At 38.4% G+C, this 13,804-nt stretch overlaps 1 protein-coding gene across 1 annotated transcript; it reads right to left on the bottom strand.

Annotated features, from left to right (window-relative positions):
* Positions 1-12,941: 12,941 nt before the first annotated feature.
* On the bottom strand, positions 12,942-13,471 carry LOC140180647 (uncharacterized). Its single transcript, XM_072221905.1, has 2 exons — positions 13,270-13,471; positions 12,942-13,120 (listed from the first exon to the last, which is right to left on the bottom strand). Exons 1-2 carry the CDS (start codon positions 13,469-13,471, stop codon positions 12,942-12,944), a joined length of 381 nt encoding a protein of 126 aa, XP_072078006.1.
* Between the last annotated feature and the right edge of the window lie 333 nt (positions 13,472-13,804).

Genomic DNA, 13,804 nt, shown 5'->3' with positions numbered 1-13,804 from the left:
CAATTAAAATTCAAATCTTTTTAAAATTAATTTAATCTAATTTTTAAAAAATTAATTAATTAATTAAATAGAAACAAAAATATTTTAATTCTTATTTACTTTTTCTATTTATACTTCTTTACTCCTACCTTCTATTGTCATAGTACTCTTGTTTTCTTTCATCTTGACATCTCACTCGGAGCTTCTTGCCAAGTGACACAGAAAGCTTTCTTGTGATTTCCTTTTCATCTTTTCTCCTCTCTTTTATTCTATCCTCTTTTATTTACTCTTATCTCTATCTCCAAGGTATTTTTCCTTTATTTATTTTAATTTATTTATTTTTATTTATTTTTTTTTTATTTTATCTTCTTCTTTCTCTACTTCTGACTTTGCGGAGGAGCTTCTTGCCTACTGGCGTGGTCTCTTCTTCTTTTTCTTTCCTTCTTGTTTATGACCAGGAACAGGGATAAAGAACCCCTCTTAACTCCTGATCCTAAACCTAAGAAGACTCTAAGGAGGCGTTTACAACTAGCTAAAGCACAACACTCCGGAAGAGACCTTTCAGAATGTTTTGAACAAGAATTGGAGGATATGGCCGAACCACAAGAGGAGCCTAAAAAGGTCCTTGGTGACTTCACCATGCCTACCTCTGACTTTTATGGCAGAAGCATTATTGTACCTGCCATTGGAGCTAACAATTTTGAGCTTAAGCCTCAGTTAGTCTCTCTTCTACAGCAGAACTACAAATTCCATGGACTTCCAATGGAAGATCCATATCAGTTCTTGGAAAAATTTTTATAGATCTGTGATATTGTAAACACTAATGGAGTTAATCCTGAAGCCTACAAGTTGATGCTTTTCCCCTTTGCTCTAAGACACAGAGCTAAGTTTTGGTTGGATGCCCAACTAAGAGAGAGTTTTGACACTTGGAAAAAGCTTGTAAATGCTTTTCTAGCTAAGTTCTTTCCTCCTCAAAGGTTGAGCAAGATTAGAGTGGAAGTTCAAACCTTCAGACAAAGAGAAGGTGAATCCCTCTATGAAGCTTGGGAAAGATACAAGCAGCTGATCAGGAGATGTCCTCCTGACATGCTCTCAGAATGGTCCCTCACGGGCGTGTTCTATGACATGTCTGAGATATCCAAGATTTCCTTGGATAGCTCTGCAGGTAGATCTCTCCACTTAAAGAAAACTCCTGCAGAAGCTAGAGAGCTCATTGAGATGGTTGCAAACAACCAATTCATGTACACCTCTGAGAGGAATTCTGTAAATCATGGAACCTCTAAGAAAAAAGGAGTTCATGAAGTTGAGACTCTGAATGCATCCTAGCTCAGAATAATATTCTAACCCAACAGGTCAACATGATCTCTCAACATCTCACTGGGATGCAAACTGCACCTGGCAGTAATTAGGAAGCTTCTCTTGAAGATAAAGCCTATGATCCTGATCAACCCACCATGGAGGAGGTGAATTACATGGGAGAAGCCTATGGAAACACTTACAACCCTTCATGGAAGAATCATCCTAACCTCTCATGGAAGGATCAACAAAAACCTCAGCAAGGTTTCAATCAAGGTGGTAGGAACCAGAATAGGTTCAACAACAGACCACCATCCCATCTTCTCAAGGGAATATGGAGACTTCTAAGCAGAGCCTTTCTGACTTAGCCACTCTAGTCTCCAGCCTCACTAAGATCACTCATAGTTTCATTAAGAAAACAATGTCCTCCATTAGAAATTTAGAGGTACAAATTGGTCAACTGAGCAAGAAGATCCCTGAGATCCCTCCTGAAACTCTTCCCCATAATACTGAGGTTAATCCTAGAGAAGAGTGCAAGGCCATAACCATGGGGGTTGAGGCCGAATTGGAGGAGAATGGGAAGGCATTGAATACCAGTGAAGAAGCCTTCACTAGGCGGTCAACGCCCACTAGCCCAGGGAAGCTGGTGTTGAACGCCAGCAAGGACATCCCTGCTGGGCGTTCAACACCTAGAATGCTAGAGGGACTGGTGTTAAACGCCAATCAGGGTGGTCAGCAAGGATATTCAACACACAATAAGCTGACAGAGCTGGCGTTGAACGCCAGTCCCTTTGAGTGCCTGAATCCTACTCAAGAACCCTCTAGTTCTGAACCAAAGGAAACCATAAAGACAATTGAGGTTCCTTTGCATGTACTTCTGCAATGCATAGGTTCTGATGACTACTCATTCTCAAGTGAGGATGAAGACACTAGGGAAGAACAAGTTGCTCGGTACCTAGGAGCTCTTATGAGGCTGAATACCAAACTATTTGGTACAAAGCCTCTGGACGAAGAACCTCCACTACTCACCAAAGAACTCCATGCTTTGGTTCAGCAAGAGCTACCTCAGAAGCTTCGAGACCCTGGACGCTTTCTGACTCCTTACACCATAGGCAATATGACCTTTGAAAAGGCTTTGTGTGACCTAGGGTCAAGTATTAACGTCATGCCACTCTCTGTAATGGAGAAGCTAGGAATCCTTGAGGTACAAGCTACACACGTCTCCTTAGAGACGACAGACAATACCATGAAGAAGCCATATGGCTTGTGATGAGCGGATAATTTATATACTTTTTGGCATTGTTTTTACATAGTTTTTAGTATGATTTAATTATTTTTTAGTATGTTTTTATTAGTTTTTAAATAAAAATCACATTTCTGGAATTTACTATGAGTTTGTGTGTTTTTCTATGATTTTAGGTAATTTCTGGCTGAAATTGAGGGACTTGAGCAAAAATCAGATTCAAAGGCTGAAGAAGGACTGCAGATGCTGTTGGATTCTGACCTCCCTACACTCAAAATGGATTTTTTGGAGCTACAGAAGTCCAAATGGCTCTCTCTCAATTGCTTTGGAAAGTAGACATCCAGGGCTTTCCAGAAATATATAATAGTCCATACTTTTCCCGAGTTTAGACGACGCAAACTGGCGTTCAACACCAGCTTTCTGCACTATTCTGGCGTTAAACGCCAGAAACAAGTTACAAACTGGCGTTTAACTCCATGGAAGACCTCTACACGTGAAAGCTTCAATGCTCAGTCCAAGCACACACCAAGTGGGCCTGAAAGTGAATTTCTACATCATTTACTTATCTCTGTAAACCATAGTAACTAGTTTAGTATAAATAGGACTTTTTACTATGGTATTTACATCTTTTGATCATTTTTGAGACTATCCTTGTATCACTTTTGATCTCTTGATCATGTTTTGGGGGGCTGGCCATTCGGCCATGCCTAGACCTTGTTCTTATGTATTTTCAACGGTAGAGTTTTTACACACTATAGATTAAGGTGTGGAGCTCTGCTGTTCCTCATGAATTAATACAAAGTACTATTGTTTTTCTATTCAACTCAAGCCTATTTCTCTTCTAAGATATTCATTCACACACAAGAACATGATGAATGTGATGATTATGTGACGATCATCATCATTCTCACTTATGAACGCGTGCCTGACAAACACTTCCGTTCTACATGAAAACAAGCTTGAATGCATATCTCTTAGCCTCCTGATCATGAGATCAGAGTCTTTGTGGTATAGGCTAGAATTATTGGCGGCCATTCTTGGTTAAAATTGAAAATCACTACATCCTTGCAAACTTCATAGTCTTGGACATAGGAAAGGATGAGGATGACTATGTCATCCTTGGAAGACCTTTCCTAGCCACAGCTAATGCTATCATTGATATGGCTAAGGGAGAACTAACCCTAAAGATAGGGGAGGACCACATCTTATTCAAGATGCCTCATCCCAATTCTCGCTCTAAAAGAGAGATAACAGTGTAACACCTAGTGTGCCAACCCTCTCTATCTGTGCAGAGCTCTGCAGAGCCCCCAAACATCAATTCTAAGTTTGGTGTTTGTCAGCCCTCAACAAGCTCTTAGCACAAAGGTACTAAAAAGAAAGTACCTAAAGGCTGGAAGGACAACAAAGTCCCAACTGAAGGCCTCTCACCTGGCATGAGAGTTGTCTTCACTAAGAATCTAGTCCTACCACACACAGTGAACCGTGTCCTATCTCTAGAGCATGTAGAGCTCGTTCATGAGAGGACAGGAAGAAAATTCACTGTCAGGGGTGAAAATTTGATCCCTTACTCACCTCCTTAAGGAGTTGAAGGTCAAGCTAGTGACTTTAAAAGAGCGCTTGTTGGGAGGCAACCCAACATTACTCAACCTTATTTATTTTATTTTCATTTTGTTTTTCTTTCATTCTTGGAGTCATCATCATGTGCACCAGTCAAGAGACAAAATTCACAGCAGTGAAAACAGAACACTTCGAAAAGAGTGTCAAAGTTGAACACTAGTGAGGAAGTCCTCACTGGGTGTTTAACACCCCAAGAGGGGAGCATTGCTAGCATTGCATGCCAACCAGGGAGCAGCCCCTAGGCATTCAAACGCCAATGCAGAGAAGCAAGGAATCTAGAATTCCCTAGCCTTTCAGGACCAAGAGGTCCCATAGAAGCTCCACCTACCCCACCTTCTTCCTCCCCATTGATCATATTTGCTCGAGGGCGAGCAAAACTCTTAAGTTTTGTGTTGCAAAAGCTCTGCTTTGTGACTTCTACCACTCTTAAGTATAGAGGAAGAGGATGGAGCAAACTAGAGAGCATGCACATGAGCCTGTGCAGCTGCCTCAACAAAGACAAAGAAGTGACATAGAAGAGATCAGGCACTACATGGGATCTTTAAGGAGGAGCACTGGCCACCATAATTCAGGTGGATTCATTCTCTTTTACTTCTTTCCTGTTATTTTCTGTCTATTTATTTATCTGCTCTCTTGTTCTAGTTGCATGATCATTTGCATTGATGTCTTTAAGTTATAAAATGTTCCATATATCTCTCACCTTGCTTAAATAAAAAAAATTTATCTGAAAAAATTGAGAGATGCATGAATTTCAAGTTTAAAATAAGATTAGTTTAATTAGTTTGATGTGGTGTCATTTGCTTCTGTTTTTTGAATGTATGAAATAAACAGTGCATGTTTGAAGTTGAAATCTATGAATGTTGGCTCTTGAAAGAATATGGAAAAAGAAAAATATTATTGATAATCTGAAAAATCTGAAAATTAATTCTTGAAGCAAGAAAAAGCAGCAAAAAGCAAAAGAAAAAGCATTCTGCAAAAGAAAAAAAATTATATGCATATAAGAAAGAAAAAAATGGTGAAAAAGAAAAAGAAAAAAATAATAAAAAGCAGAAAAATCCATTACTGCCCAAAAATGTAGAAAGAGGAGGGCAGATTGAAAAAGCCAGTAACCCTTCCAAAAGGCAACGGTAAAAGGGCCTAAGGCTTTGAGCATCAGTGGTTAAGAGGGCCCAAAGGAATAAAATCCTGACCTAAGCGGCTAAACCAAGCTGTCTCTAACCATGTGCTTGTGGCATGAAGGTGTCAAGTGAAAATCTTGAGACTGAGCGGTTAAAGTCATGGTCCAAAACAAAAAAGTGTGCTTAAGAACTTTGGACACCTCTATTTGGGGACTCTAGCAAAGCTGAGTCACAATCTGAAAAAGTTCACCCAGTTAAAGTGTCTATGGCATTATTGTATCCGGTGGTAATACTAGAAGACAAGGTGCTTACGGTCACGGCCAAGACTCAGAAAGCTGTGTTCAAGAATCAAAATAAGCTTATCTAGGAAAGTTAATAATATCATCTGGATTCTAAGTTCCTAAGGATGCCAACATCTCTGAGTTTCAATGGATAGTGAGATGCCAAAACTATTCAGAAACAAAAAGCTACTAAGTCCCGCTCATCTGGTTTTTAACTAAGCTTCATTTGAAACTTAAAAATTTATTGTATCTTAATTTTCTTTTTATCCTACTGTGTTTTTAGTTGCTTGGGGACAAGCAACGGTTTAAGTTTAGTGTTGTGATGAGCGGATATTTTATACGCTTTTTGGCATCATTTTCATATAGTTTTTAGTAGTTTTTGTTTAGTTTTTATTAAGTTTTTATAGGTTTTAGTGTTAAATTCATATTTTTGGATTCTACTATGAGTTTTTGTGTTTTTGGACAATTTCAGGTATTTTCTGGTTGAAATTGAGGAGTTGGAGTAGAAGTCTGATTCAGAGACAGAGAAAGCATTGCAGAAGCTGTCCGGATCTGACCTGCCTGCATTCGGAAGAGATTTTCTGGAGCCACAGAAGTCCAAATGGAGTGCTCACAGTGGCTATAGAAATTTGACTTTCAGAGCTTTCCAAAATATATAATAGTCCATACCTTGCTTCGGATTAGAAGGCCCAAAACTGGTGTCCAACGCCAGCTTCATGTCCTTTCCAGGTGTCCAGCGCCCAAAGAGTAGAGCCCAGCGTCCAAAGGCCCAGAGTGGACCCCCTAGCTGGCATTCCACACCCAAGGAGCCTCATAGCATGTGGATCTCATTAAATCTCAGGCCAAACACTCACCAAGTGGGCCTCAAAAGTGGATTTTAGCACCAAATAGACTGTTTTACCCTTACTAGTCATTTGTTTAGTATTTAAAGGATTTGATCTATGTAATTTGGGGGGAACAGACATCACTTTTCTCATTATTTTCGTTTTCACCATTGTTTTTACTTTTAGTATGAGTTTCTAAACCTCCTAGGTTGAGGGGAGGAGCCCTGCTGAATCCTATGAATTAATAAAAGTATTTCTGTTTCTTCTTCGATCTGTGTTTGATCTATCTCTAAGATGTATATTCTAATCTTCATCAAGGTGAGCAGGATGATCTGACAAATTAGCTCTGTTCATCACATTAAGACAAATGTGCCTGACAAACACCTGCGTCTACTTGGGTTTGTATGAATACTTGGCCGGAAAGCACGAACCAATAGCTATGTTTATACATCTCTCAGACGGCTAATCCACGACTTTGTTGGGGACTTCTTGAGACATCAGTTCAGCTAATTTCCAGGGAGATTAGGGTCTCTGTGGTAGAGGCTAGAACCAAAGGCGCAGCATTCCTCCGATCCGGAAGCTTCGCCTTTATCTGTGGCATTTTGAGTAGGATCATCAAGGAGAATGAACTATACGCGCTTCACCCTCAAGTAGAGATGGATCCACACTAAACCTGGGGTTCAGATCCGGAGGAGTATTGGCAGCTGCTCAAACCAGTATCAGTCACATACAGCCTGCCATTGAAGAAATCACTCACAAGCAAAGAGAGCAGTAATACCAGAGTTAATTCAGATAGACAAAGCAACTCTAAACCTCAACTCTATTCCTAGTACTGATTTACCTTATCTCAATCCAACTGAATTTATTTACAAATACAAATTATGAATAGTTTCTTCTAATCCATCAACCTTCTGATTCCGCCTGACTAAGACCTACAAGACAAACCATAGCTTGCTTCAAGCCACAATCCTCGTGAGATCGAGCCTGACTTGCTCAGGTATTACTTGGACGACCCAGTGCACTTGCTGGTACTACTGTTGTACGAAATAGTGTGGGTTTTGCGTACACGACCACCAAAAGGCACACAAAGCAGGAATATATACCAAACAGGAAAGAAGCAGAAAACTGAGGTAAATAACAGCATATATGTGAAGTGAATGGATGATGAAAAGTTGAATGGAAGCATGCATGAAATTCAAGGTAAAAGTAAATAGAAGTAGCATCCAATCAAGCAAATTAATCCAAGACAGCTAACTTGCTTGTTTATCACAAATGAAGAGAATAAAGAAGCATTGTTGCTACGCTCAAAGAAAAGGAAAACAGTTAGTTGAAAAAGAAAAGAAAACTTAAAAGTTATGTACATAGTAAAAACGGTCCTTAATCCTAAAAAGTTGCAAAGGTTTTGACACAATCAAGCTCACGTTCACTTCTCAACAATGTAATATGCCAAAACAAGTGATGTAAATGTATGTGTATAGCACATAATCAATTGGATAATGGTCACAATCACTTGGCATGAGTTAAAGCAATATGATTTTTAAAAAGCTAAAATGTTGATGAACAAAGCAGTTAAGGTCATGTCAAACACCAAAATGCAATTAAGCATTAAAGTCACAAGATTGAAATAAGAAACAGAAAAGTCATGTTCTATGTAACTTGAAGCAATTAAGCATGATGGAAGTGGTTGACTCTAGTTACATAATTTAAAATTTCTCAATCTTATGAAGTCAGGCAAAGAGGCTTTAACCAGAAAAGACTTCAAGATTTGGTCAATTTGAAAATCAATTTAAGCCACACAATGCATATGAGTTAATCATCATTGAAATAAGCAAAGAATTTAAAGGTATGACCAAAACTTGCAAAGAAACTTCTTGGATGCAATTTTAAAAATCGTTTAGCAAACAAGGTTCTATTGACACAAAAATCTGTCAAATAGAGCCTTATTGCAACAAATCAAACAATGCAGCTTAATGAAGCAAAATAACAGGAAACCTCAGCTTTCAGCAATAAAATAGTGAAGCAAATAGCCGGATAATTAATTAATTGAGTTTAATAACAATTCAAAACAAAAGCAACGGAATACCAAGCTTGATTAATCAATTGCATCAAAAATGAATATTAAAAACAGATTTAAACAAATTTCGGTAGCATTTCAGCAGTAAATTAACACAATTCCCAAATTTCACTCAATCAAATCAAATTCCATATGAATGCAACACAAATGAGCACAAATTACATAACAATTCATATGAATTAAGCAAATAAACATACTTGAGTGAGTAGCAGTTCACAATTCAATCCAAAAACTAAGAAAATTATGAGGTTGTGGCAGTCACGGTGGAGGATAAGAGGGAAGAGAGTGCAAAATGGAAGGAGGAGAAATGTGAGACAATGAAGAAGAATTGGGGTAGGGTGCTGTTAACAGCATTGTTAGGGTCGTCGGAGGTGGATCGTGGTGGTGGTAGGGAGGTTTGTGGCGGTAAACAATGGAGGAGTGGAAGAGAGAGAAGAAGAATGACATTGGGGGAGAATGGGGTGTGTGCGCGAGTGTGAGTTAGGGTTTGCACCTAGGAGGGTTGGGGTTTTACATTCATGCGTATGCACTCACGACCATACGTACACATGAATAGGGAAATGGCAGTTTGTGCGTACACACCAGCCTGTGCGTGTGCCCGGGCAGGGAGTTAAAAATTAGGTGAGCATATGCATATGGCTGTGTGTACGCATAGAGTGATTTTTTTTTTACAGGGGATTAAAACATAAACAAAGTTTACTATCCTAACTATTTACACTTTAAAACAAACCAAACTTTAAAATAAATTTTCAACTTCCAAAAATTATTTAACTATGAAATTCAAACAAAAATCTATCAAATCAAGCTAGCAATTAAGACACATATTCACAAGAATGATAAAAAAAAAGTGAAGTTAGAAAGTTTTACCGTAATGGGGTGTCTCCCACCTAGCACTTTTATTTATATACCTTAAGTTGGACTGTTGGGGATACTTTTATCAAGGTGGCTTGTGCTTCAATTCTTCCTTTAATCCCTAACAATGCTTGCATTTCCCAAGTCTTCCGGAATTCCAAATCTTGTACACTCGATCTTCTTGTTGATTATCATCGCTCCATCTGGATGGCAAACATTCGAAATTCTCACGCAAACACCCAAACACTCTCCTAGATCCACTCAATTGAGCTATACACCAATCATGAAAATTAGACCTTGGAGACTCAAGCTTAATGAGCCTCGGATGGTGTTTCCATCTACTAACCATCTCTCTTTTACTATTCAATCCACAAAGGGTCCTAAGTTGATCATCCATCTCAAGTAAACCCTATTCAAGTGGGATAATAAAGCTTAAAGATAAGAGTTTTATCCACTCGAATATTGTGTTAGATGATGACTTAGGAAGGAAGACTTCCAATGGCTTTGAAACTCCCAACCTCTTATGCCCCTCTTTAATTACCCCAACCTCATATTCAGTTTCTTCTTCACCAACTTCTTCTAGATCTTCCCCATCACTCAAGTCAAACCTTGGGGGTTGCATAAAATCTTCGTCAACACCCATTTCAAAATCAACCGGTGGAATCTCAATAGGATCATTGATAGGGTTGGTCAGTGTGGACAAAAAATCATTAATAATAGAATCCACTTCTTGATCAAGTTTCCTCAATTCTCCGACCACTTCTTCCAGTTCAATTATCCCAGCTTCCTCCTTTTGTTGTGATTCATGCTCTAACTCTTCTTCTTTCCCTTAAGGCTCTATATTCTCCTCTTCACTATGCTTTTCATCAATGAGAGTTCCTTGATTGCATGAGCGTAGTATGACTAAGCGATTCACCGCTTCGGCTATAGTAACCATGAATTGCCCTTGCATCTTTTGGAATTCTTCTTGCTCTTGGAGAAAATCTTGAAGTTCTTGTTGTTCTTGAAACAAAGGTTGGAGAATTTCACATTGAAGTGAAGAAGAAGGTTCGTTGTTTGGAAGAAAGGTTTCGTAATTGGAAGGTAGGTCATGTTCGTGAGTATGGGTTGCATGGCTCATATTGTAACACCCTACCACACAAAGCCTTACGCTTAAGTCATAAAGCAGAGGTAGCGATATATTACAACCTCTAAAAGAAAAGACTTATATAAATATAGTTGAAAGAATTCATATCTAGGAGCCTTGAAGAAGGAGCTAAGCAAAAGTGAAAACAAAAAATCGTTTCACACTCGCAGGGATAATCGTAAACTGGATACGTAAGATCAAAAAAAGGCTAAAAACATAATATACAAATCAGAGTTCCAAAATACAGATATCAAGCTCCAGACTTGTCCTACGAAGTTAAAGCCGGCCAAAGTATATATATATACAACCCAAAATAAAACTCAAACTATAGAATAAAAACCTGTTTCTCCAAGTCAACCTCTAGGAGGGACAAATATTAAATATATACAAAGGAGAATCTATATACATACATACATAGCATAAATACAAAATATAACATCCCAACATAACCACACTTCGCTTGCACAGGAAACTCCAGATGCTCAGCGAGGTACCTCTTAACCTGCATCTGAAAAACAATAGAAATATGTATGGAATGAGAATCGGAGGTTTTCAGAATGGTAAAGGTGCCCACATAGTTAATATAAAAGGTCCTGGGAAAGCCAGAGACATTCCTAGAACTTCGACACTGAGATTTCATCTTAAAGATCCAACTAAACCAAAAAATAAGTAAGTTATCTAAGGTATTCAAATTCTAAATCTAACTTTAACTTAACACTTCACTTTCTGTCTCCTCTAATCCTCCAAATCACCGGTGGAACAACCTCCCCCCCCTCCCCACACCTCTGCCAAGAAGGGTCTCTCAGAAAACATACACATACAATACAAGCACGGAAAACACAGATAGAGGTACAATTACAGCAAATATAACAAGTAGTAGATAAGCAGAGTAAGCAATTAAGTAAACCAAAACATTGCACACCCAAGCAAAACATACAAATGCACATGATGTATGCATGTCCTATGCCTGATGAGTCTCATCTGTCGATTATATAGCCAACCCGACATGTCATTGTAGTTAACCATTGGACAGTCCCTCTGTGCGTGCATCCCCAAGCTCGAAAACAATATCCATGGTGTCAAACTCCAAGCTCAAATATAATATTCCATGGAGTCAAACTCCAAGCTCAATAATATTCTATGGAGTCAAACTCTAACTCAAATTCATATATAAATAGTCTCAAATATATGAGCCACATATTAATCTTTTTCTTTTTAAAATAACACTACAAATCAAAACCCCAATTTTATAGAAATTTCGACAGTATCTCCTATAAAACTCAAACTTCTACCACCCTTCAAGGGTCCCAACCACCAAACCAAACACCTCTCAGTCATTCAAATCATTTCTAGTATCAAATTATTTCAAAATCAAACAAATTCTAATTTTAAATATTTTCTCAAAACCATCCGACTCCAATAGAAAATTATTTACAAAAATCCAACCACACATCATATACCATATACACGATCCATCAATAATTCATTCAGTTCATTCCCCTCTTAAGGTCTTCCAGCCTAAGTTTATATGTGACATTAAATATTAACTACGAGAAACCAAAACCATACCTTGGTCAATTTCTCCCTATGCTCAGAACACCTCAAAAACCTCTCCTTTCACAAGCTCCAAACTTCCAAACGTCAATTCCTCAAGCCTAATTACCCGGATTTCGCTCCAAACCGTCCAATTGAACTCTAAATCAACCAGAACACAATCTATTTCACACAATATCACTATAATTATCATAGGGTTCACTAACTCAATGATTCACAAGGGTTGAACAGTTTCTTACCTTACCCATATATCAATTGGACAAAACCTAGTAATTTCCGCTGCTAGAGTTCACCTAAACTATTAAAATCATTCAATTTCTCAATACCCAAACTCTAAAATCACGAAATTAGGAGAGGTATAACTGGGTGATAAATGCAAATTTCTTATGAATTTGTTCAAACAAAATTGAAGAGAATTCTGAGACGAACATGTTGCCGCTGACGGCTCGTTAATCGGAGCTCCGGATTGAAAGTTAGGGACGATTGAATTTTTGGAAGGGGGTTTAAGGTATTAACGTTGATTTCCTTTCTTCAACGTATCTGCAGGAATGAAATGAAGAAAAGGGAACTCGTTTCTTGTCTTATAGCTGGACCTTGGGCTGGATTGGGCCCGGTCTAATCGGTTCGGCCCATTGGTCTGTTTTTGGACCAAAATCTTTAAAATTTATGTCAAAATTCGTATTTTAAATATTCCTATTCCTCTAGATTATAAAAATTTAATTTTCTAATTTTTTTGAATAATAATTAATTTATTGGGTAATTATTTATTAATTTTGCGAGGTTTACATCCTACTAGTCTAATTAAGAATTTTGCCCCCCAAAATTCATATTCAGTTACCTAAAAATAGGTGCGGGCAGTCTTTTCTTATTTCTATCTCAAGTTCTAAAGTGTGTTCCTCAATTCTGGCTTGACTCCAAGCAACTTTTATTAATGAAACTTCCTTTACGCGTAATCGCTTAATACTAGTGTCGTCAATTCAAACTGGAGTCACTTGAAGCGTCAAATTCTCTTTCAATTGAACTGATTCATGTTCTAAAATGTGGCTAGCATCAGAAGCATATCTTCGAAGCTCTGAAACGTGAAATACATCGTGCAGTTTGAAAGATGTGGTGGTAGAGCTATCCGATATGCCACCGGCCCGATTCTCTTCAGGATCTGAAATGGACCGATATAACGAAAATTCAATTTCTTTGCTTTGATCGCTCTACCCACTCCTGTTGTTGGAGTAACTCTTAGGAATACATGATGTCCTTCATCAAATTCTAATGGTTTTCATCTCTGATTAGCGTAGCTCTTCTGGCAACTTTGAGCGGTAAGCATTCGGTTTTGGATTTTCTTAATCGATTTGGCGGTTTCAGCTACTAACTCAGACCCTAACAAACTTATTTTCCCAGCTTCATACCAACATAGTGGAGATTGGCACTTTTTCTCATGCAGTGCCTCATACGGAGCCATTCCAATGCTCGCATGGTAACTGTTATTATACACAAACTCTACTAGCGGCATATACCGCTCCCAACTTGCCGGTTGATCCAAAACGCAAGCCCTTAACATATCCTCTAGGATTTGAATTATCCTCTTTGATTGGCCATCGGTTTGAGGATGATACGCTGTACTTAAACTCAACTAGGTTCCAAATGCCCACTGAAAAGCTCCCCAGAATCTTGAAGTGAAACAATGATCTCTGTCGAAGATTATGGTGGTAGGCACGCCATGCAACCTTATAATTTTCTTGATGTACAAACGTGCTAGCTCCTCCAAGGTACAATTCATCCGAACGGGTAAAAAGTGAGCTGACTTTGTCAGCCCATCCACAATCACCCAAATTGCGTTAAATCG

The sequence above is a fragment of the Arachis hypogaea genome, chromosome 17, assembly GCF_003086295.3.
Source record: "Arachis hypogaea cultivar Tifrunner chromosome 17, arahy.Tifrunner.gnm2.J5K5, whole genome shotgun sequence".
NCBI classification, from domain to species: Eukaryota; Viridiplantae; Streptophyta; class Magnoliopsida; order Fabales; family Fabaceae; genus Arachis; species Arachis hypogaea.
This window is presented reverse-complemented; position numbering and strand designations above follow the sequence as displayed.